This window comes from Saccostrea cucullata, unplaced genomic scaffold, assembly GCF_032062105.1.
Source record: "Saccostrea cucullata isolate Sc308-1 unplaced genomic scaffold, CSIRO_AGI_Scuc_v1 ctg3371, whole genome shotgun sequence".
Lineage (NCBI taxonomy): Eukaryota > Metazoa > Mollusca > Bivalvia > Ostreida > Ostreidae > Saccostrea > Saccostrea cuccullata.
In genome coordinates, this window is record NW_026938950.1 from 54894 (window position 1) to 82212 (window position 27319).

Here is a 27319-nt window from a genome sequence, read left to right on the forward strand (position 1 = left end):
TTGCGATACGATATTTTTTGTCAGTGAATTGCAATATATTGAAATATCGATATTATTGCCCAGCCCTATTGAGTATAAATGAGTATGTTATGAAGAGAGCCCTCTTATTGATGTACCAAGGCATTGTTAAATGTGTACAGTATATTATAAACAGAGCCCTGTTATTGATGTACCAAGGCATTGTTAAATGTGTACAGTATATTATAAACAGACCCCTCTTATTGATGTACCAAGGCATTGTTAAATGTATACAGTATAAACAGACCCCTGTTATTGATGTAGATAATTATAATACAGTGTTGTCATTTACAGAAGGAAATCAACACAGGATTATAAAGTCACAGGATGAAGATGAAATAGATCTGTAGTGTCAGTGATGTATAGATTGGTGTTACAGAAATCTATCACAGTGCCAGGTGTTAGTAAGTGTAAACACATTACCCACGTGACATCAGACCGGGTCTGGATCAGTGATAGAGAAGGCAATCTCATACTGACAAACACCGCGGGTAAAAAACTACATCATGTGAAAGATTTAAGTGAATCTGGTGGTGGACTACATACTGTGACTGGCGAGGGTTATTTAATTTATATAGACAGACACCATAACATCATTAAACTATCTAAAGATCACAGAATAAAGACCACAGTAATACCTTACACTTCACCATGGAGACCACTGAGTGTCTACAGCTCCCCCTCCACTGGAGACCTGCTGGTCGGGATGTATGATTATGATACAGAGACAGGCCAGGTAAAGCGTTACACTAACACAGGAGAACACATACAGACCATACAGCACGACAACACAGGTCAGAGACTGTATAGTGTACCTATCTATATCACAGAGAACCGCAATGGAGATGTTATTGTGTCTGACTATTACCGTAATGCTGTAGTGGTGACAGACAGTAGAGGGAGACATCGCTTCTCCTACACAGGTCCTCCACCAGGATCACGACTAAATCCACGTGGAATCTGTACTGACGCGCTGTCACACATCCTGGTGTGTGATTGGTACACCCACACAGTACATATACTGGATTGTGACGGGCGACTCCTGTCACTGATAGACAGAGAACAACTCGGGATAGTCGGACCATGCGGCCTGAGTTATGACGACAGAACTCACTGTGTCTGGATCGGATCATACAACAACAACACAGTGAACATACACAGACTTATACCCGGGGACTCCCTTACTGGTAAGTAGTACATTAATATGATTAGGTGTTTTGTTTTACAATGTTTAGTGTGTACAATGTATTATTTTCAGTGTTTTATATGTATTTACAAGACATTAATCAACATTTTTATTGTATTAAGTGTAATTAAATTACATAAGTAATTCTAATATAACTTAATTGTTGCATTAAATACATGTAAGTAACAAGAATTATTACTAATATGAGGATACATAGATTTTAGACTGTAATTTATCACATGATAACTAAAGTAAATACTTTTAGGATAAAAAGCTTATTATTTGATAAGTTAAGAGTTCTTTAATGTGTACTTGGTGTAGTTATAACTTTGTTATGTTTAACAAACTACTGATTTTGTTAAGTGCGTTTGAAAGGAAGTAAATTGAATGTAAAGTCGGCATTTTGTACAATTCATAACAATCAACATGTTTTCTGTAGAGCTCTTAAACCTACTATCACAGTTAAAATATCACAGTAACAAAATTAAACATAATTAAGCACGCAAAAACACATTTGTGTTCTTATATTACCCATAGTAGATTTATAAGATAATCTTGGAAACAGCCCAGTGATTTTTATAAAAATTATTATTCACTTTGTTTTCATAAAAAGGAGAAAAATAAATAAATAAAAAGTGATGATAAAACTCATAATAATGAATTAAATGAAACACTATGTCAGACATAGGGACATAAGGGACAGGTTGTTTTTATAGTAGAAAGTATAGTAGAGTTGACATAGACTGTCGTACATCACCATTAAATTGTGATTCATGCTAAAATCGAAAATATTATACAATTATGTTACAATTAATTCAGACAAGAGAAAATCAATCCTTTTGATAACAAATCAAAGTTCAGTATCTGATAGTCTTAAACAGTTCAACCATAAGCTATGATCACATTCAATGTGTAATCTTCTCTCTCTGGCTGATGATATACAATGACTCCTCTACTGGGTTGACATTTTATTGTCTACTTCTACATGTAACAGAGTAAATCAGTACCAGTCCAGTTTTCTGGTTTGTAAGTTAAATTTAGCAGGAAATAGGGGCTGTACAGTTGTAAAATGGGTGGATTAGAGGGGGGTGGGGTGGGTTACAGGTGTAATACAGGTGGATTGGGGGTGCGGGTATTGCAGATCAGGGATGTGGAGGGGGCAATGTCATAGTTGATATATGGTTCTTTTAACATTCCATTCAAACAAAATTCAATCGTGGTGCATGACTAAAATATTTTACCAATTTTCAATAGATGACATTTTGTACAAGTTGACAGCGATATAGACACCATTGATATTAACACAGCTTCTGCCTAGGAATGTTGTGTATTTCTGTAGCAGGTGTTTAGAAAATCTACACTTTGCACTGGGTTGACAAATTTTACATGTATATGATGTATATTAATTTTATTTTTTGCCAATTGAAAATAAAAATAAAGCCAAATTTGAGAATTAAATTTTAAATATTGTACCAACACTCTAATAAAGAAGAGATGATATTATTGTTTTACCCTTCAGGCCTTGTGTGTCTGTCTGTCAGGATGTGTCTGTCAGTCTGAAACAATTTTTTTTCACCTTTTTTACCCAATAACTTTTCGTTGCAGGTGCTTAAAATTTAAGCACTCTCTTTGTTTTTGCATGCCACATGTTGGGATTCATCTTTAAGAATGTGATGCCAACTTCCTGTTTATTCATGTGTCTGTCTGTACCATATATATAACACAGATTTTCATCACATTTTTTTCAACAATAATGTCTACTCATTGAAGATGCTTCAAAGTGTAGCACACTCTTTGTTTAGGCATGTCATATGATGGGATTTTTAGCTCACCTGAGCCGTAGGCTCAAGTGAGCTTTTCTGATCACATTTTGTCCGGCGTCCGTCTGTCCATCTGTCTGTCCGTCTGTCTGTAATCTTTTCACATTTTCGACTTCTTCTCAAGAACCGCTGGGCCAATTTCAACCAAACTTGCCACAAAGCATCCTTGGGTGAAGGGGATTCAAGTTTGTTCAAATGAAGGGACAAGCTCTCATTCAAGAGGAGATAATTGGGAATTAATGAAAATTTGGTAGTATACTTTAAAAATCTTCTTCTAAAGAACCACTGTGCCAGGAAAGCTGAAACTTATGTGGAAGCATCCTGGGGTAGTGTAAATTCAAGTTTGTTCAAATCATGACCCCCAGGGGTAGGGCTGGGCCACAATGGCCGACCAAAGTTTTACATAGAAATATATAGGATAATTCTTAAAAAATCTTCTTGTCAAGAATGACAAAGCCATAATTCAGCATATTTATATGAAAGCATCCTCAGGTAGTGTAGATTCAAGTTTGTTCAAATCATGACCCCCGGGGGTAAGGCGGGGCCAAAATGACCGACCAAAATTTTACATAGAAATATATAGGAAAGGCTCAAACCAAAGGCTCAAGTGAGCTTTTCTGATCAAAATTTGTCCGTCGTCTGGAAGCATTATATTAATTCTCAAGAAGTGAAGATTCAAGTTTCTGCAAATCATACCCTCTCACCTTTAAGGAATGGTTGGGACTACTTTTGGTAGGGGTGGGACGATATACCGCAGGCCTTTCAAAATCTGCCGGTACCCGGTACTTTTACCCGGTTGGATTCGTTCATGGTACCGGCCAAAATATTCAGTGGAGAAAAAAATCGCGTAAAAATACGATAGACCCTACCATATATTTACACAAGTTGTTACGTAGCTTTGTATTATTGTTAGTCCGTAATGGTATCTTATAACGTTTTTGATTGGTTAGTCAGGAAGATCATTAAAGCGTTTGAATAAATGAAACAAAAGAGATTGCGTAACGCGTCTTGTAGATCTTGTCGAAAACGAAAGTAGATTTCGATCCGTCAAATTACTCTGTCACTGATTTTGAAAAAAGCTAATGACTCTGGATATATTTTAAATAAATACGGCCAAAAAAATTAAAAATAGGAATCCAGGTGTCAGAAATGAAAGTGTCAATTTAAAGCCATGGTAATGCGTTTCACAAAAGATTTTAAGATACAAGGAACTTCTCTGAACACAATTGACAACTATTTGTTTAGAAACCGACATGAACAATAGGTAGTTCTTTGACCACCTCTGTACATTTTAATAGCCTCAACTCTTCAAATTTAAGTGTCAAAACCCGCAAAGATATAAATTACTTAATGTATAAATATTTGTTGATTTGATGTAACAAAAGGACATAAAACAGAAACTATTTCTTTATCCATACATTTAATTCTTTCTTCCCAGTATTGTAACCATATCCAGTAAAGTGAGGGAGTCATATCTATTTTTTTTTGTCTCCAGATTGATGTCATCTTTGTGTAATTTACACGTATGTATATTATTTTATATGTACATGTACCAGTGCATGAAAAATATGCTGAATTTATTGGTACATGCTATGCATCATGTAGTGCTTCTTCTAATTTTTTTTTAAATCTGTAGAACAGAAATGAATTTCATTTAATGCAAATACAATTTCATTTCTCTTTTATTAAATTTAAATTTTGAATTTCCATTTCCTTTCGTATATATTTATATTTAAAACATACCATTTACAACTCAAACCTTGCAAAATTTTTTGAACAAATTTATATAAACAAATATAGCATAGAACTTAGAAGTTTTACCTAAATCTTATTGCTACTCTGCTCAAATAACTAATTTTTCTATGTAATTCCATCCATCCAGTGCTAAACTTCACATGTAATGTGTATTGACCAAAAAAAAAAACTTGGAAACATGGCATAAAAATAACACTGATAGCAGCATACTTCTTTGTGTCCAGAAACCAGGAAATGCTGTCTGGTGGCTTCTAAATTTCAAAATTTTTCCGGGGGGGCATGCCCCCGGACCCCCCTAGCAGGCTCACGCCTTCGGCGTTCGCGGAGTGGTACCTCCTATTTTTGATAAAGTACCACCTGGCTCAAATCTTTTTGAAAGCCCTGTATACCTATACACCGATACATACCGATATTTTCCTCCAAGATACGGTTTACAATACAAGTATTCAAATATCGGTACGAAACGATACACGAATGACCTATTCAAAAATTTAAAATGAAAGTACTTGTCTCCTTGGAAAATGGCTGCTTGTACGAAGCGAAGAAATGATGTTGATATTGAAAACACACTTTAGAACTAATAAGGGGTAAAACGTTTTCACTTTTAAGCAGGCTCGGGAGATTGGACAAGAAAAGCTCAGTACGAAATGCGTTCTGTACACAAAAAATATCGTTTCCAGAACATTTGATATTATAAATTGTTAGTCCACCTCGTTCTTTTTTTTGTAATCTCAACTTTGCGACACACTTTCAGCAATGAATTGATAATAATGTAAACATGATAGATGTTTTTCAATGAATTTTTAGTCAGTGTTCTCTGATGAACTACACAACTATTTGTTTACAAATTCTAATAGTAATAATAGTATGTACGTGTATTATTGTTTTGTAAAGTTTTAGTCAATGAAATTGATGAACTTCAAGTATTAATTTCAAAGCAAAGTTAACATGATTTGATATAGAATAATTTGTTGATTTCATGTCAAGACAAAAAAAAATAAAATACTTATTCTTTGGAATAGTTTTATAATTTATCATAATATCGAGATACGTATCGTAAAATCGTGCCAATATATCAAGATACGTATCGTATCGCAAGATGTGTGTATCGTCCCACCCCTAACTTTTGGGTTTAAACTTTTCAACAATAAACTATTTTATGCTAGCCACAGTGCTCAGGTGACCAATGTGGCCCATGGGCCTCTTGTCTAATCACATTTTTGTCTGTTGTCCATCTGTCCCTCCGTCAGTCTGTAAACTTTTCACATTTTCAACTTCTTCTAAAGAACCATTTGGCCAGTTTTAACCAAATGTGGTACAAAACATCCTTGGGTTCAGGGGAGTCTATATTGTTTAAAATGAAGGACCGAGTCTCCTCACAAGGGGTAATAATCAAGAAAAGACCAAAATAAAGAGGGGTCATTAAAAATCTTCTTCATAAGAACCCCTGGGACAGAAAAGCTTAAACCTAAGTGGAAGCATCCTTGGATAGTGAAGATTCTCTAAAATGTTCAAACCATGACCCCTGAGGGTAGTAGGGGGCTGCAATAGGAAATCCAAATTTACCTTTGAAATATATAGGAAAAATTTTCTCAAGAACCACTGGGCCAGAAAAACTGATGTGGAAGCATCCTGGGATAATGTAGATTTTAAATTATTCGAACCATGACCCCGGGGGCTGGACTGGGCTGCAAGAGAGAATCCAAGGCCCAAGTTTTACATTGATATACATGATATATATAGGCAAAATTTTTAAAATTTTATACCAAAGAACCACTGGGCCAGAAAACCTGAAATTCATGTGGAAGCATCCTGGGGTAGTGTAGATTCTTAATTAATATATCCAAATCAAGACTTCTGAGGGTAGAATTTAAGGTATTACAGGGGGGGGTATGGTAAGGAACAGCAATGACCAAATTTACTCAGGTGAGCAATGTGGTCCAAGGGCCATTTGTTATATGAAACTTCATGTTCATCCCTCTGTTTTGCCTATTTCTGAACTTGTGTATATTCACATCAGAGTTAATTTACACTTCAGAGCGGGAGTATTACTAGTGAGTATTGGCTAACAGACATCTTGTTTTACTAAAAGCCTGTCAGAAATGCAATGAAACAGTGATTCATTATAATGGTGATTTTTAAGAAATAAACAATGTTATTTAGTGAACATGGCGTTATGAATAGCAATTGCTCTGCTGGCATATTCCATGATGCGCGCTAGCGCATCATGGAAAATATGCCAGCAGAGCTATTGCTATTTATAATGCCATGTTCACTAAATAATCGGTGTTTATTACTTATATTTGCATTCTTTGATGGTGTCAAGAATATCAGAGGAAATCCTGGCTTAAATAAGGATGTGGCTTGTAGAAAAACACACGGCCTTAAAATTAGTATACCTGATCATTGCACCTTTTCTCTAATAAGGCCTAAAAAAAAAATATGTTTGTTAAAAAAGTAAGTGGACCGACCCATTCAAATTATCCCCGGGTGGATTTTTTTTTCTGACAAATGGCAAAACTTCGTTTGATCAATCAGCTGATTCCATTTATTAAATTTGAAAAAATACCTTGTAGCTTAATATGAGACATAAAATATGTCAACTTAGTGTACATTTACCTTAAATATAAAGAGTAATCATTATTGTAACAACAGTTTCCCCCTACAACTTTCTGAAGTTTGTTTTCTGCCGCTTGGCAGCCATTTTGGATGCCATATTGGGTGTCCACTGTAAATATAACAAGAATTTCCGACCTACCGACGCTTGATTTTTTGGGAATGTTACAGGAAACAAACTTATTTTTTTTTTAAGCCTAAATCACAAACAATTTATAAAGTATTAGCCTCTTTTAAAAACACAGTTATCAGATACAAGCTGCGTCGTCGTCACATTCTCTTAATTTTTGTTTTGATGCAGTTGTGATGTCATCGATCAACGTTATTAAAACCCTCTGACAAAAATCAATACTGTAATTTAACCTTATGATAAAAAAAGAAAATGCTTTAATCATTAAAACTCCAGAATGCTTTTGTATGATTTTTAAAAAAAAATTTTCTATTTGTTTTTAAGAGTTGAAATCGTTCTTGAATTTTGCTTTTTATGAATGTTTTATGACCCAAGTGTGAAGAGTTATTGTTCTTTGTTCAAATATGCAAAAATACGATAAGAAAAAATAAAAATATGGCAGTTCTCTTCAATTTTTAAAAAGTTTTATCATACAATTAAATACATCGACCAAAGTTAATTTTTAGCTCTACTGGTCAGAGACCAGAAGAGCTTATGCGATAGTAATGCGTCCGGCGATTTCCGTCCGTCAGCTTTTGTCTGAGATGTCTGTAAACAATTTTTCAAAATGCTACTCCTCCTACAGTTTTGGTCTAATTTCAATATAACTTGGCACGCAAGTAGACTACACTAAGATACATAATTCTGTATATCGGTTTATTGATATATCGATGAACGGTGTTGCCGTGGTTACTAAAAATAGAAATTTCTGTGAAATTCTTTCAAAATGCTACTCCTCTTACATTTTTGGTCTGATTTCAGTATAACTTGGCACACAAGTAGAATACACTAAGATACATAATTCTGTATATCGGTTTTTGATTTCGATGAACGGTGTTGCCATGGTTACTAAAAATAGAAATTTCTGTGAAATTCTTTCAAAATGCTACTCCTCCTACAGTTTTGGTCTGATTTCAGTATAACTTGGCACACAAGTAGAATACACTAAGATACATAATTCTGTGTATTGGTTTTTGATTTCGATGAACGGTGTTGCCGTGGTTACTAAAAATAGAAATTTCTGTGAAATTCTTTCCGTAAAAAATGCTACTCCTCCTACAGTTTATTTCATTTCATTTCAGTATAAAATAGCACACAAGTAGAATACACTAAGATACATAAATCTGTATATCTGAAAATTTTATTTCGATTGAACGGTGTTCCATGGTTGTAAAAATAGAAATATATAAAATTGTTTATAATGCTACTTCATTACAGTTTTGCATACTGATATAAATATAACTTGGCACACAAATAAAACAACAATAAATAAACATAAAACTTTTTACGAATTGTAAAATTGATGAATGGTGTTGCCGTGGTTACTGAAAAATAGAACATGTCTGTAAAATTGTTTAAAATGCTATTTTCCTCCTTTACAGTTTTCCATGATTTCAAGATACATTGGCACACAAGACTTGATAAACTAAGAATTGAATACTAATAGACCTCACACAATGTAAGTATAGAATTGAAAAAAATATTATTCACCTGTACTGAAATTATCTGCATTTATAAATATCCTATTGCAGCAAATCGTAACTTTGACTTTCTGTTCAACAGATATAAATCAGCAATTTTAAATCATTCTGAAAAAAAACTTATATAAGATTTTAAAAAATATATATACTTGTCAAAGCGATTTGATATGAATTGACAATAGATGAAGAGTTTAATGTTTGATATTTTGCAGTTAATGTGGACGTCTATAGTGAATTTTCATTTTAACTTTATAGGGGAGAGACATTGCAAATATAGAAATGTGTACAAAAAAAAAAAATTCAGTATTTACAGTTTACTACTAATGTTAAATGTGTATAGGTATCCATACGGCAAACAGTAAAAGTTGTTTGAAAAATGACATGAAAGTAATTACATTTCAAAATCCATTTATATCACATGTACACAATTAAAACATGACCATTTGTTAATGAATAAACATTTTTTTTGGGGGGGGGGGGAAATATATAAAAATCACATATTCGGGTTGTCTCAACAAAACTTGCCCTGGGTGCAACATTGTATCCAGGTTTCATGTGATATGGAATGCATATAACGCATAAGTATATGGACTAAACACTAAAATCTTTCAGTATTTTTTTCCTGATACATATAGAAAGAGTAGTCAATATTTAGATCATGTTTAAAAACTAATGCATACCTCCGGGTTTCGTCACGAAATACCAGGTATATTTGCACTGTTAAGGTCACTGATAGAAAAAGTGTTAAACACTTATCGGGGCTAAAACTTTGTACAGTAATGGATGCAGAATTTTTATATGATTGTTAAACAAGATTTTCTTTGTTTGAAAATGTCCCAGTGGGTTTTTTAAATCTTTGAAAATTATTAATATACAGTAAATTATATAAGTTAATATATTTTTGAAGCAAAAGCAATAAGGTATTTGATTTTTTAATGTGTATTTGTAGATTCATATAACAAAGTGATCCCGTCTGAAAGACGCGCGGGAACGTGATTTATTAGAAAGGGGGAAGTGAAATTTTCCCTATTAAATCAAAACTAATCGTACAAAAATTATGCAAAAAATTATGAAGATTATTTTTTATACCAGCTACCTAAAGAAAGTATATATTTACCAAAATTAAAGTTAATGGTTTTTTCACAAAAAAATTCTGAATTTGAAAAAAACACAATTTTCAAGGCTTAGAAAATTCATAGTTTTTCAGTTTAAGGTCCTTAAAAATTGTTTTGATGAAATGTATATAAAAAAAATGACTATGTTTTAGTGTTAAAAAAGGCATAACACAATGAAATTTGACATTCACACAACCTGGTTTTTTTGAAAATCAAGGTTTAACAAGTTCATTGATTAAAAATTTTCTCTCCATGTAAAAAAGTAAGTGGAATAATGGAAGTTCCTGTCCAAAAACCACTCGAACGATTTTGTCCAAAATATGCATACATGCAGAAGATATAGTCATGTACTAAATATACAAAAATAATGAAAATTAAACGACAGGAATTTTTGGGGGTAGGTGTGTTGTACAACCTTAAAAACAAAAATGAAGATATATTGAAAGAGTTTTGAAAAATTGATTTTTCTTTTAAAATGTCTGTATTTTGTCCAACATTACAAAATATATATATCACTGGCCCCAACTAGTACACGATGAAATAAACAAAGGTTCTTTCCCCTTTGTAATCCTTATGTGTCCAGTGGCATGGAGCCTGTTAGGAGAGCATAAAAAAAGAAGAAAAATTGATGTACAAAAGTCGATAACATCCAAAAACAATAATTTTATTTTTTTTTTATTTCCTCCTCCTACGGGACTTTTTCATTCTGATGTTCATAAACCTGAAAATAAAAAAATGCTGGCCTTACGCCATTGGTGTTTTGTTCTCTTCTCAGACCAATCTTGTTTTTGTTGTGACTTCCATGATGACAGAAGACTTGTTTGGATTGCAAATGGGGAAAGATATGCTGATTGTTTCATTTCTGGGCAATACAGAGTAAATGGAGGTTTGGTGATGATTTAGGCAAGCACGCGGGTTATGCATTTTTTCTGCAACAGCTGCTTCATTCATTCCCGTACTAACGACCAAAGAAAGCATTTTATTGTTTAAGTTATATGTATTGCATGTACTCTGTGGAAGAATTTAATATTATAATAATGGCATATAAATATGGACAATAATGCTCGACCTCATAGAGTCCGAATCATAAATGATTACATGGAAAGTGAAACAAATAAGCGTATGGACCTGCCAAGTCATTTTCTGAAGTTAACTGAACATTCATGGAACAGTTTTTAACAACGCATTTGACAGTTTGTCTTACACTTCCCCAAATTGAAGAGAGCTTCAGACTGCATTGCAGGAGGAATGGGAACAGATCCCTCAGGCTAGCCTTGGACGGCTGATGGGCAGCATGGGTCTGCGCTGCAAGGCCTCGCAGGGAGGTCATACAAATACTGGCAATCATTTTAGTGACGTAATTTGACTCTTCTGAAAAAAATCTAATTTTCAGGTCTACCCCCAACATGCCGAATTCTAAAGTGACCGTAATGAACAATTCGTAGCGAGTGTTCAAACAAATTTATCACATCCAATGTTTAATTTTCACTTTTAAAATATAAAGTATGATACTAAAATTAAAATTACATTCTGTTTTCTATGATACAGTACTGTACAGCAGGAAATTAACTCGCGGAGTTAATTTTCGCTAAATTCGCGGAAAAAGAAATTCCGCGAATTCAACATACAGTGAATAATTCTTAAAAAGTTTTATAAAGATAAATTGAAATTTTATTATTTTCTGTGATTAGATGTAGGCTGTCTTTATAATTATGCGAGAGTCTGGATCAATTATAAACACGTAGTTGTTGCTGTTTTAAACGCTTATTAATTGTTTAATTCATTTCTATAGCTTACATTAATTTTGCCATCTAGTAGAAGTGCGATGTAATTATTTATTAAAACAAGTTTGTTTAATATCACCCGTGCGTATCACTCAGTCATTACCTCTAATCAAGGGATTTACTTACCGTAGTAAAGAGGGTAACGACAATTAATTAATTTCAATGATATGATTAAAAGTTCAACATTTTTACTACGGTATAATTTTTTTTCTGATTTGGACCCGGAAATAAACAAAAAGTAAAATGCGAAGCATTATTTTGACCACAAATCGGGATCAGTCCGGTGTTTCGTTATTATTCAATCGGGATCAAAATCGACACAATAAATAGACTTTACTTTTCTGTCTGATATGCGCTACATACAGCTCATATATATGATAGACTTTCGTAATATTCTATAGAGACGGGAAATAACATTTCGAAGAATATATACCAACAGAAAAATGCTTGCAAGTACTGTGTAAGAAATTTATGGTCTGTCCTTTTCCGCGAATTCAAACGACCGCGATTTGCTGAAAATTGAACAAATTGCGATCTTTTCCGACCGCGATTTTAACCTGCTAATCAGTATTTGTAAATTATATTTAATTTGATGATCCTTAACTTTCTTGTTATTTGATGCAGAAATGATGAAATGTATGAATATTATCCAACTCAATATATATAAATTAGTATGTAAATTTCATTGAATTGTCTTCATATTTATTATGTTTATATTAACACCTTTAACAAAAGGGGAAGGGGGAGGGAAAGGGATGTAAATTTTCCTTTAATTTAATGATCTTTTAAAACTGAATATCTCAATATTGAATGTCTTTGATTGAAACAATTATTTTTAAAAAAAGGAAGTACTTTGACATCATTTTTAAAACACATCTTGTATCAACTAAGGAAATTAGTATGCCAGAGCTACCAAATAAGAGTTTTGAATGCATTTTCATTTTGAACAGCAATAACTATAGGGTTCATCATTAAATATAAAACAAACGAGACTAGTAGGCCTAACAAACAACTTTACTTACTAAAGACCTGACCTCATCTTCACTAGAAGTGACCTCATCTTCACTAGACCTGACCTCATCTTCACTAGACTTGACCTCATCTTCACTAGACTTGACCTCATCTTCACTAGACCTGACCTCATCTACACTAGACTTGACCTCATCTTCACTAGACCTGACCTCATCTTCACTAGACCTGACCTCTTCTTCACTAGACTTGACCTCAACTTCACTAGACCTGACCTCATCTTCACTAGATTTAACTTTGTCTGTGCTAGACCTAAACTCATCTTCAATAGACAAGACCTCATCATTATTATCATTATTAGACCTGACCTCATTTTTCACTAGACCTGACCTCATCTTCACTAGTCCTGACCTCATCTTAAGTAGACCTGACCTCATCTTTTCTAGAGCTAATCACTAGACCTAAGTTCATCTTCCTTAGACAAGATCTCATCTTCAGTAGTTCATACGTCATCATTACTAGTTCTGACCTCATCTTCAGTGGTCCTGATCCAATCTTAAATGATCCTGGCCTCATCATTACTAGACATGACCTAATCTTCATTAGAATGGATCTCATCTTCACTACACCTGACCTCATCCAATAAACCTGACCTCACTTTCACCAGAACTTCATTATCACTAGACCTGACCTCATCTTCACTAGACCTGACCTTATGTTTACTAGACCTGACCTTATCTTCACTAGACCTGACCTCATCTTATCTTCACTAGACCTGACCTTATCTTCACTAGACCTGACCTCATCTTCACTTGACTTGACCTCATCTTCACTAGACCTGACCACATCTTCACTAGACCTGACCTTATCTTCACTAGACCTGACCTCATCTTATCTTCACTAGACCTGACCTTATCTTCACTAGACCTGACCTCATCTTCACTTGACTTGACCTCATCTTCACTAGACCTGACCACATCTTCACTAGACCTGACCTTATCTTCACTAGACCTGACCTTATCTTCACTAGACCTGACCTCATCTTCACTTGACTTGTCCTCATCTTCACTTGTCCTGACCTCATCTTTACTAGAACCTCATCTTCACTAGTCTTTACCTCATCTTACATGTAACTAGAACTGACCTCAAGAAAACTTGGCCTCAACTCATCTTCACTAGAACTGTCTTTATCATTGTCATTTGACCTGACATCAAGCTCACTAGCCTGACCCAATATCCACGAATTATTGAAAGTATTTTAAAATCATTATTGCTAGAATAGAACGGGCAAGTCTATCCAAATTTTCTTAGTCAGAGAGCTAATGTTCTGCATCTTCCATGAAGCAAATTAAACTAGATGGGTTAAAATTTTTACTTATTTTATGCTCTGTTGTCAAAAATAAGGATTTGTTCTGAAATATAAAGAATTAAATCGGTCTTTATTATTTCTGTTTCTATTTGTTTTGTAGAGTTTCTGAAAAAGGAGAAAACAACTGTTTTTCATGCCCGAGGAATACTTGTTGGATGTGGTGAGGCTGGGAAAACAACATTACTGAAGCGATTAAGAGAGCAATGCCAGAATCGTGGTGAAGTGAAAAAGTCGATGAAGGGACTAACAACACTGTTGAAGCGATTAAGAGGGAAACGACAAAATGTTGATGAAGTTACAGAGTCCACCAGGGGACTGGAAGTCCACCAACATCTATTCATTGTTAGAAATGGAATTTTAGAAGGTTAAAAACAATTTCTGTACATTTTCTCTTTAGGAAAGATGCTTGTTTGGAACATAAAGCTCTTTTGTGAATCACAAACATTATTGCCATTCCAAGTATTAAAAAAAAATCAAAAATGTCATAAATCTGTCGAAATTCAATGAATCAAATGCAAAATTGACAAAATATTTATCGGGACAGGAAATACCGGTATTGACCAGTGGTAATTCCCACCACTGGTATTTCCCATACAAACCCTATAAAGAAAGGTGCCTCTTTGAAAATTATGAATTTTATGGCCCCTGGGTCAGGAGTTGGGATTTTAGGGTGGTGCTATTTTGATTATAAAGCGAAACTGCATTATTTCTTTGAAAATCTCCTCTGCTCCTTGGTATTGAGCAGATGAACTACATAGTACATAGTGATAATTAACAAGGATCCTTCTTCTTGTGAATTTCAAGGCTCCTGGGTCAGGGATAAAGTAGAAGAGAGAGGGGGGGGGGGCTCTAATGAAATGAATTAATGCATTGAAATCTGCTTCTTAAACTAAAATTACTCCATCAATAATCTGTTAAGATATATGAAAAAAAAATTAATTATAAACTATAAAAAGGATGTTGGATTTTGTATTTCTTTTTTATACTACCCACAAACAAAGTTGGGGGGGTATATAGGAATCATCACCTTGTCCGTCTGTCTAGCTGTCTATCTGTCCGTCTGTCTGTGCAATCATGTCCGGTCCATATCTTTCTTACAGAGGGACATTAGAATCTACTACTCCACACAAAGATTGCTTATGACCTAAGGGTGTGTCATGACCTTGACCCAAGGTCATTTGGGGAACTTCAAGGTCACTGGAAGAAAAATTTCATAATTCGTGTTCGGTCCATATCTTTCTTATGGATAAACTTGGTAGGTTTTCATTTCAAACAAAGATTGCCCATGACCCAAAGGTGTGTCATGACCTTGACCCAAGGTCATTTGGGGAACTTCAAGGTCACTGGAAGAAAAATTTCATAATTCGTGTCCGGTCCATATCTTTCTTATGGATAAACTTGGTAGGTTTTCCTTTACACAAAGATTTCCCATGACCCAAGGGTGTGTCATGACCTTGACCCAAGGTCATTTGGGGAAATTCAAGGTCACTGGAAGAAAAATTTCATAATTTGTGTTTTATACATATCTTTATTAAGGAAAAACTTACTTCTGAAAAACCCAGCGGGGGGTATTTTGTCCCGTTTGGACAGTTCTAGTTTGCACTGAATACCCTATTCGAAAAAAATATGATACATTCAGTAAAACTTATCTTCTTAATCATAAGTTTTGATAAAAAAGAAATATATCCACTAAATGATGTGCTTTAAAAAGAAATCTTTAATTTTTTTTATAGTGGCAGATGATGACTCACCATTGAAGACATTTATCAGGATAAACACTGCAGATTTGATACCAGACCCATCTAGTGCATTTGACATCTCCGATACAAATGAGCAAGAAGACAATTTGGAACTAGGAAGTACTGATAAAAGCACTGAAGTAATTTACAGCAGAGAAAAAGGGAAAGAAAGGAATGTTGAGAGGTCGAGTTCTCCAATTGAAGGCAAAGACGAACAGAAAGAAGACAGTATTGAAATGTCCAGGTCACTAACGGAAGGCAAAGAAGAAGTGAATACAGTAGAAATAATGGCCAGTGTTCCAGGGGCACAAGCAATGGTTAAGGATGAATTTTTTGAAAAAATCTTGTCTGAGAAAGAAAAGCTTCCAACAGTAAGCATGCTGGACTTTGCTGGCCAGTTAGCATATTATGCTTGCCACCAAATTTACGTAACACCAAAAGCCTTCTTCATCCTTGTGTTGGACATGACTAAGAGGTTTGAAGATGTTGTTGATAAAGAGAGGGATAATCAGGAAGGATCAATCTTCTCTGTGTGGACTTACAAAGGTAGGTCATGATGATGTGATATTTAGACTTACAAAGGTATGTCATGATGATGTGATATTAAGATTTACAGTGGTAGGACATGATGATTTGATATTAAGGACATTGGCAAGTCACGGTTTTCTGGAGAAAAAGGGTTTATATCATGGGATTTTTCTCTTATAAAACTGAGATTGAGAGTGATCTCCCATGTAGAATTCTTTTACAAAGGTAAACAACAGCACATTTGCTTCCTTCAACAGCTGTTCAACGGGTAGAATCATCTCTACAGCAAGAAAGAAAAGCGGTGATGACTTTGTTGTACATTGTGTTCAGGGACATGCAGTTAACAGTGGTCAGCAGGCTGTTATTTAATTTACCGTAGTTATACTGGACAAAGATGTGACAATTGCTAGCCGATAACAGCTCCTATAACTAAACTGTATAAGGTCGTGCTAAGGAAACACCATTTAGTAACTGAAAATTAATATTAAAAACAAACCCATGCCAATGTTTTATGACAATTTGTTTCCAATAAGATAAATTACATAACAGACACAGTTTACCAGTTTTTACCATAATTATGATTTATAAATATGAATTAGATGTTAAGGGAAGTAACTCTAAAATAAAGAACAGTGTTGGTAGATCTGTGTCATGGTTCTAAATTTACATTTTCAGTCATGATATCTAGATATCATTGGAAATGAGGAGACAATAATGTATATAATACATAAACATTCTGAAATAAATGGGTTTTGGAAAAATTTTATGGTAAAAAATCATGTAGGTCATTTTTATTAACATTTTACATAGGAAATGCATTGAGAAGATCTGACAAAATCTTAAAAGGGAGGGTGGCTTGCTGGGTTAAATGTACCAGAATATAACATGTTTAATACCTTTACACCTGCTCAAGAGTTCTTGAAAAACTCTATACTAAAGCCAGGAACCTTGCCAATGTCCTTAAGACTTACAGAGGACTTGCATGATGTTTTGATTTCAATTTTATGTCTTTGTGGCTGGCATGTATGAAGATAAGAAAAATGATTTTGTAACAGAATTTCTAACCTGCAATATAAAGTATTCATTGTAAGAGGTTGGCTCTTAAACATTTGTCATATCACTTTGCATGTATATGCCTGATTGTATATCCATAATGACATAATAACTCAGGCAGAGATCTTTGCTCTCTTTCAAGGGGAGACAAGAAACATATGGAGATAATGAACAGTATTCAATACCAAAGTACATAAAACAATACAAAATAGGAGTAGAGCAAACACAGACCTCCAAAACATCAGATGTGGGATCAGGTGCCATGAAGGAGTGAGCATCCCCTGCCGACTGGTCACACCCGCTGTGTGCTCCTTGTCATGATCAGGATATAACGGAAGAAATCCGTCGTCAATTCAATGTATAAACTATGGACTAATAATTAGTATGAAAAACGTCAGTCAGCATTTGTCTCAATGATAAATTGTATTTGCTGACAAGGTCATTGTATCGACCATAGAATTTATGAAATGATGACTTAGAATGAATGAGATTTTAAAACCACACGACCAAATAGGTAAAACAAAATGTATTAAACCTGAGGAACAGCAGAGCCTTATTGACTCTGAGTTAATCATGAAAGGAGCTTTTATGTTTGTCAATGTAAAGTGGAGGTTCGTTTTTCCATTCTTCTTTCTGACAAATATTTCAGTATGCTATTAACAAAACAGTTTTCAGCCTTACGCTTTCAAATCTATTTGCTAAAGTAGCGTACAAAAATTGTATCAATATTACTTATAAATTTGAAATGTAGTTTTATTTTTATGCCCCGCCATGAATATGCCTGGAGCATATAGTGTTTGCCATGTCCGTCTTCCGTCCTTCCGTCTAGCTGTTATTCCGTCACACTTTGCGTTTAGCTCAGTTCTAAGCTCAGTTTAAAAAAAAAAAACTAGTGTTAATTGTAACGGGGACCGTTACAGATGTTCCCCAAACGCTCCCCAAATCTCTTTTTGTGCCTATTTCCTGTAACACATTTTTTTTATTTGCTCAGTGTTGAAGGATTTAATTTAAGAATATATATAAAAGATACAATGATATCAACTATATATCATTCAACTTTAACCTTTTGCATGCACGCGCACGCGCATGCATATGCAAGATGATCATGGCATGTGTCTGAAGAATTCCTGAGAATCAAAAGAAAATACTAGTAATACAGATATAAATGTTACTTTTTTTCAAGTATTTTAGTCATTTTATGCATTGCGCATGCGCACGTGCTAACATGTCCATGCATTCAATTTTGATAGTAGCATAATGTAGGAATCTATTACACCTATTCATATTCTAAATTTCATCCTGATTTATTGAGAATTAAGAAAGTTATAGACATTTAAAGTTTAAGCCAATCAGATTGCAGCACACGTGCATGCACGTGCATTCATGATAATTCTTATATATCATATTGTAGAACCTTCTAATGTATGACTATATTGCAAATTTCAAAGTATTTCGTCAAAAAACAAGAATTCAAAGATATTGAGACTTAAGTTTCAGCTAATCAGAGCGAAGCGCACATGCATGCACGTGAGTTCATGATAATATGACCATGTCGTGTTGTCTATAATACTATTATATACGTATATTATTATTTTCAAAACATTCCATCAAAAGATAGAAAAGTTACAGCTACATCTGTTATATTGGTCATTTCACATGTTGCACATGCGTGCTCTTGCAAGCACGTGCACGCAAAATGACCTTGATTCCGCAAATCTACATAACATGTCTACTTACCCTAAAAAGGTTTTACCTTCATCGGATGAACAGTTTACAAGATCATTCGCGGATAAATAAGTACCCAGGAAGAAGAAAAATAATAAGAAACAGAGTAAAAACAATATGTTCCCCAACTTCGTTTGGGGAACATAACTAAGATATTTTCATCAAAGTTCATATGCTGATAGATATTAATGAAAGCTATGTAACTACATCAACATTTTTTGACTTTGACCTTGACCTCAGTTTTCTTTAATAAGAGTTTATCTCAGTTTTAAACATACTATCATGATGGTGTTATAAAACTTAACATGTTGAATCATACTGATGAGAGCTATCTAACTGCATCACCATTTTTAGCTCACCTCAACGAAGTTGGGGGAGCGTATGTAATACCCTCTGTGTTGGTGTCGGCATCGGTGTCGGCGTCCCAGTTTAAGTTTTTTGGAGCAGTTTTCTTTTTTAGTAATTCTGTGTCCAATATTGATTAGATATGCATGGGAGATGCTTCTAGTGTGTTTCATTGTACCAGTCAAAGTTTCAGATGCTGCAGTTTCAGCAAAGGAATGACCAGATTAATGTTTTTGGAGCAGGTTAACATTTTTGGTGCAGTTTTTGGTGTAGGTCTCATTTCCCTACATATAAGCCCTATGTTGACCAAACTTGCATGGATGATACATCTAAGGATGTACACATCCGGGCTTGCTTCGGATGCTGAATCTGACCTAAATTTTCCGGTTGAGTGAACAGGTTTATGTTTTTGGTGCAGGTCTCATTTCCAAGTAACTATAAGCCCTATGTTGACCAAACTTGCATGGTTGATACATCTAAGGATGCACATTACCAGGCCTGCTTCGGATGCTGAATCTGACCTACATTTTATGGTTGAGTGAACAGGTTAAAATATTTTGGTGCAGGTCTCATTTCCAAGTAACTATGAGCACTATAATGACCAAACTTGCATGGATGATACATCTTAAGATGCATACTACCAGGCTTCCTTCAGATGCTGATTCTGACCTACTTTTTCCGGTTGAGTGAACAGGTTAAAGTTTAAGGTTTACATTTTTTTAAGATACTATGAGCCCTATAATGAGCAAACTTGCATGGACGATACATCTATGGATGCATACTACAAGGCTTACTTCGGATGCTGGGTCTGACCTATATTTTCCGGATGAGTGAACAGGATAAATTTTTTGATGCATGTGTTCATTTCCAAGTAACTATAAGCCCTATGTTGACCAAACTTGCACGGATGATACATCTAAGGATGCACATTACCAGGCTTGCTTCGCTTGCTGAATTTGACCTACATTTTCCGGTTGAGTGAACGTTAAAGTTTTTGATACAGGTTTTATTTCTAAGTTACTATGAACCCTATAATGACTTAACTTGCATGGATGATACATCTTAGGATGCATACTACCAGGCTTGCTTCGGATGTTGAATCTGACCTACATTTTGTGGATGAGTGAAAAGGTTAGTTTTTGATGCAGATTTCATTTCCAAGTAACTATGAGCCCTATAATGAGCAAACTTGCATGGAGGATACATCTTAGGATGCACACTAATGGACTTGCTTCGGATACTGACCTTTTTTTGTCCCCCGCTTGAAAAGTGGGGGATATTAATTTGGGTTTGTCCGTCCGTCCGTCTTTCTGTCTGTCTGTAACGCTTTCGTTTCCACACGATATCTCGAGAACCCTTCGAGCTTTTGCAATGAAATTTAGAATAGCAACTCCCTATGGACTAAAGAAGACCCCTATTGATTTTGAGGTCAAAAGGTCAAAGGTCAAGGTCATAAATAAGCAAATTCTGTCTGTTAAAACACTTTCGTTTCCACACGATATCTCTAGAACCATTTGAGCTATTGCAATGAAATTTTACATAACAACTCCCTGTGGCCTAAAGAAGACCCCTATTGATTTTGAGGTCAAAAGGTCAAAGTTCAAGGTCATAAATTTATACATTCTGTCTGTGTGTAACACTATCATTTCCGGGCGATATTTCAAGAAGATTTTGAGCTTATGCATTGTAATTTTATACCAAAACTCCCTAGGACGTCTCTCGCCCCTCTCAAAGTGCCCGCCCCGTTTGTTTTATTAGTATTTATAGTATTACTTTTCGCTATTTTTAGCGCAGGGGCATGAGGAGAGTTATTGCGTATAAAACAGGTTCTCGGCGGACTTTATGTTCTTATTACACCTATTAGAACTGTTTAATAAAGGCTAAATAAATCAAACACCATGGATTGTGTAAAATTTTGAGAATACCGAACATGAAAACATGAATATATACATGTATGTGACTTCAGTTCTGCATATACTTTACACCTTGTAAAGCGACACCGTGGTGTAATGGTTATGTCTCTCGCTTCAAATGTGAGAGGTCCCGGGATCGATACTCGGTCGATCCTTTCTTTTTTTTTTTTTTTAATACCTTTTTTTTTTTTTTTTTACTAAATGATAGTATTCAGCATGTGAAATGAAAAATTTATGAGATTATAAAATCATCATTACAGTGTGATAAATATTCCATATAAAAAAATCTTCTATACACATAATAAAGAATAAGCAATCAAATCTTTATATGCATATTGACATACATGTATTTTATTTCCTTCAGTATACATGTATACATTTAATAATTCTACAAATTCAGTCAGGGGGAGCCGACTTTTTCCCTAAGCGGGGGACACGAATTCTCTGAATTAGCTTGTTCAGATAATGGACCAGGTAAAAGTTATGGGTGCAGAAAAACTATAAGGCTTAAACCAAACTTGCACAAATGATGCATCAAGGGATGAAAACTCTCAAATTTGCTTCAGATGCTGGATTTTAATTACATTTTCATGAAAAAGAACTAGTTTGAAGTTTTTATATAGGTCTATTCCAAAGTATCAGATCAAAATTGCATAAATATTTTCATTTGGGAAGTACACTTTTTAGCTCACCTGAGCCGAAGGCTCAAGTGAGCTTTTCTGATCACATTTTGTCCGTCGTCCGTCCGTCTGTCTGTCTGTCCGTCCGTCTAGCTGTCCGTCTGTCCATCTGTCTGTCCGTCTGTAAACTTTTCACATTTTCGACTTCTTCTCAAGAACCACTGGGCCAATTTTTACCAAACTTAGTACAAAGCATCCTTGGGTAAAGGGGAATTTAAATTGTTAAAATGAAGGGACATATCCCCTCGCAAAGGTAGATAATCAAGAAAAGACAAAAATAGGGTTGGGTCATTAAAAAATCTTCTTCTCAAGAACCACTGGGCCAGTGAAGCTGAAACTTATGTGGAAGCATCCTGGGGTAGTATAGATTCTAAATTGTTCAAATCATGACCCCCGGGGTAGGGCGGGGCCACAATGGGGAATCAAATTTTTACATAGAAATATAAAGGAAAAATCTTTGAAAATCTTCTTCTCAAGAACCACTGGGCCAGAAAAGCTGAAACTTATGTGGAAGCATCTTAGCGTAGTGTAGATTCTAAATTGTTCAAATCATGACCCCCCGGGGTTGGGCGGGGCCACAATGCGAAATCAAAGTTTTACATAGAAATATAAAGGAAAAATCTTTGAAAATCTTCTTCTCAAGAACCACTGTGCCAGAAAAGCTGAAACTTATGTGGAAGCATCTAAGCGTAGTGTAGATTCTAAATTGTTCAAATCATGACCCCCGGGGGTTGGGCGGGGTCACAATGGGAAATCAAAGTTTTACATAGCAATATTAAGGAAAAATCTTTGAAAATCTTCTTCTCAAGAACCACTGAGCCAGAAAAGCTGAAACTTATGTGGAAGCATCCTGGGGTAGTGTAGATTCTAAATTGTTCAAATCAAGACCCCTGGGAGTAGGGTGGGGCCACAATGGGGAATCAAAGTTTTACATAGAAATATATAGAAACAAATCTTAGAAAATCTTCTTCTCAAGAACCACTGCCGGTCAGAAAAGCTGAAACTTATGTGAAAGCATTCTAAGGTAGTGTAGATTCTAAATTGTTCAAATCATGACCCCGGGGGGTAGCGCGGGGCCACAATTGGGAATCAAAGTTTTACATAGAAATATATAGGAAAAAATCTTTGAAAATCTTCTTCTCAAGAACCACTGAGCCAGAGAAGCTGAAACTTATTTGGAAGCATCCTGGGATAGTATAGATTCTAAATTGTTCAAATCATGACCCCCGGGGGTAGGGCGGGGCCACAATGTGGAATCAATGTTTTACATAGAAATATATCTGAAAAAAAAAATCTAAAAACCTAAGCTGAAGTTTATGTGGAAGCATACTGGGGTAGTGTAGATTTCAAATTGTTTAAATTATGATTAGTGGGGTAGGGTGGGGTCAGAATATGTATTACAAGGGGGAAATCTGGTAAAGAACAGAATGGCCAAAGCTTCTCAGGTGAGCGATGTGGCCCATGGGCCTCATGTTGTTGGTTAATTGTGTGACTTTGCCTTACTTAAAGACAACATTCGTTGAGGTGAGCTCTGTAATCTCTGATTACCTATGTTTTACCTTGACCTTTCCTGTGATCTTGGCCACACTTTTAGTGTTTAGTTCAGTTTTTAAGAAACCATCCAAGATATTTTTTTTAAACTTGATATGCTGATGCATACTGATGTATGGAATTCAACTGCATCAACATTTTTGACCTTGACCTTTCATTTGACCTTACTTTAAGCTAATTGTTTAAGTCAGCTTTAAAGAAATAATTCAAGATATTTTGTCAAACTTCATATGTTAATAGATATCGATGAGAGATATTCAATGCATCAACATTTTTGACCTTGACCTTTCCTTTGACCTTTAGACCTCACTTATCCTAAATTAGTGTCAAACTTCATATGCTTATACATATTGATATAAGCAATTCAACTGCATCAATTTTTAGCTCACCTGAGCCGAAGGCTCAAGTGAGCTTTTCTGATCAAAATTTGTCCGTTGTCTGTCTTTGTTGTCATCATTGTTGTCGTTAACTTTTTACATTTTCATCTTCTTCTCAAGAACCACTGGGCCAATTTCAACGAAACAAATTTTAAAAAAAATGTACGAAAAATCTTTTAAAATCTTCTTCTCAAGAACCATTAAGACAGAAAAGATGAAACTCATGTTGAATCTTCCTCAGATAGTGTAGATTCAAGTTTGTTTGAATCATGGCCCCCAGGGAGAGGGTGGGGCCACAAAGGCCGATCAAAGTTTTACATAGGAATATATAGGAAAAATCTTTAAAAATCTTCTTCTCATGATCAATAGGGACAGGGAGGATAAAACTCATGTTGAATCATCCTCAGGTAGTGTTCATTCAAATTTGTTCAAATTATAACCGCCGGGGGTAGGGTGGGGCCACAATAGTCGATTAAAGTTTTACATAGGAATATATAAAGGGAAGTCTTTAAAAATTTTCTTCTCAATTACTTCAAAGCCATGATTAGTGATATTTATATGTAAGCATCCTCAGGTACTGTAGAATCCAGTTTGTTCAAATCATAACCGCCAGGGATAGGATGGGGCCACAATGGGGGGGGGGGTCCAAGTTTTACACTAAAACAGATTTTTAAAAATATTTTTCTATAGAATAGCAAAGCCATGGTTAGTGATATTTATATGGAAGCATCCTCTAATAGTGTAGAATTAAATGTATTCAAATCATAACCTCAAAGGGTAAAGAAGGGTCTTAATGGTGAATCAAAGTTTTACATAGGAAAAAAAGGAAAAATCCCAATATCAGAAAATCTATGTTTAGTCATATTGATATGTAAGCATCCTCGTGCATTGAATATTTAAATTTGTTCAAATCATGAGTATCCTTGGGGTAGGGAGGTAAGCAATGGGGAGTCAAATTCAATTTATTACAAAGTATTTATACGTACAAAATGTTTAAAAAAAAATCTATAACAATGTTTTCTCAAGAAGTTATTGACAGTATTGATATGGAGGCATTCTGAAGTAGTATTACAATTCAAGCCCCCTCCTGAACCCCCACCCCCCACCCCCACCCCCCGGTAAACTTTTCAGTTCTGATCTGATTAATGTGCTTTTTCATAGCTGATGTGCTCAGCTGAGCGATGTGGCCCCTGGGACTCTTGTTTGACCTTGACCTTGATCTCCTTTTATAGAGAAATTAGTGTTAAACTTTATATGCTGATACAAACTGATGTAAGCAATTCAACTGCATCACTATTCAAGATATCCTGATCAAATTTCATACACTAATACATACTTTCATGTTGCACTACTTACCGGTATATACTCTCGGCGGGGCATTCATGTCCTATGGACATTCTTCGAGTTTTGTCTAACTGTCTGTTTCATGACTGTTCAACTATCTTGAAATCAAAATCCAAAACATGCAAAATGATTTTATGTTAAGAATTTTCTTTTTGTTTTTAAAAAAAGAATTAATTACAATAAGAACATAGATTTTTTTTATCCGTTTATTCCATCTTTCAGTTCATATGTCTTATAATGTACTTAAGTATTTAAAATTTTTAATTTACATAATTTTATAATAATTACCGGTAACCACTTTTCTCTTATAGATTAATTGGTTTAATTTACTTGACACAAATTGTTACAATTAGACTTTGTACATCAAGATTTATTCTGTTGCTACTTTATTTCGACTAAAACGATCAATCCAAGACACTTTTACTTAGTGATGGAACGATTGTCGCCGACAATCGATTGTCGGTCAGAAATATATCGATTACAAAATAAATGTCGCCGACATCGCTAACAAAAAATAAAATTGTCAAACTTTTATTTTATTACCAAATCCAAGTGCAAAGAGCATAAAAGTAGTGATGAATATTGAAAACATGGAAGGATTCCGTGTCTTGTTGACACTTTTACCGCCATGATTACATATGGGGTTAGACTCAAACCAGGAAACGGTGATATTGCAAGGTTTTACTATACGAAGGAAAACACATCAGAAATACAAGTCTTACTTCTGGATAACTACTTTTAAAACTTGCTATTTTAACTAATTAAAAAAACTAATTCTAAGATATAAATACATGCATTAAATGAAGGGTGGGACTAATATCAGTAAAATACCCATTGCATGGACTTTATAAAAATAAATTCCCATTTTGTTTCAATACTACTACATGTATATTGTTTAAAGTAAACAAAATATTATTTTCCATTTAAAAAAAAAAAAAATTCAATTATTATTTTTGATTATTTTATGAAAGTAAATGATTTCTTTGTGTGAGTAAGTTTTAACTTTTCTATATTAATTTCAGTTTTATAAACAGAATATATGAATTCTCTGAATTTACAATTCCTCTATCAATCAAGCTTATGCTACAGTTTAAAAGGTGGTATTTATTTACATATGAAGTCTTGTACTTTATCTCACAGTACACTTCTGTGAAATCAGTTTTCATTGTAATGGTAAAGTGCTGCTCTAGTTAAGTGAAGTTAGGAGAATATGTTCAAATGCTGTCTTCAAGAAAACAATTTTTGATATAAATTATTTTGTTGGAAAGGCTTGCAAAACATATAGACATGTAATGCTATACATACATACTGTAATTCACTTTTTATTCACGAGAACTTTATTTTCGTGTAATCATTCAACACAGTGTCCTCATGAAATGCGAAATTTTCATTCTCACATATATGAGTACATTGTATTCCTTTAGTTTATATAGAGCAAAAATCATAATTCGTGAAAATTTGTCTCAGTTATAAAAATTAAATGACTTTCTTGCAAAAATAAGGTGTCATGAAAATTAAGTGATCTTCAATAATTAAAACAAAAAAAAATAAGTTGTTTGAAGAAAAGATACAAGTTAAACTTTCCACTGTTTTAAGCACAATCCAGAAGAAATACACTATTTTCAGACACCTGCCTGTTTATTTCTGTATAAATGATGCCTTATTTGTTTTGTTTTTTTTGTAGACTACCTCAAGTTTTGGATTACGTCAATCAAGACATTTGGAGGCACTAAGGCACCACTGTTTCTTGCTGTAACACACACAGAAAGAAAATCTACAGAT

The 27319-nt window shown here is 34.5% G+C and overlaps 1 protein-coding gene across 1 annotated transcript; it reads left to right on the forward strand.

Annotated features, from left to right (window-relative positions):
• Positions 1-364: 364 nt before the first annotated feature.
• Positions 365-27319, forward strand: LOC134251930 (uncharacterized; the record flags this gene model as incomplete). Its single annotated transcript, XM_062734350.1, has 4 exons — positions 365-1205; positions 14383-14646; positions 16016-16567; positions 27222-27319. Coding segments are annotated over exons 1-4 (1743 nt in total), but the record flags the coding sequence as incomplete, so codon positions are not given.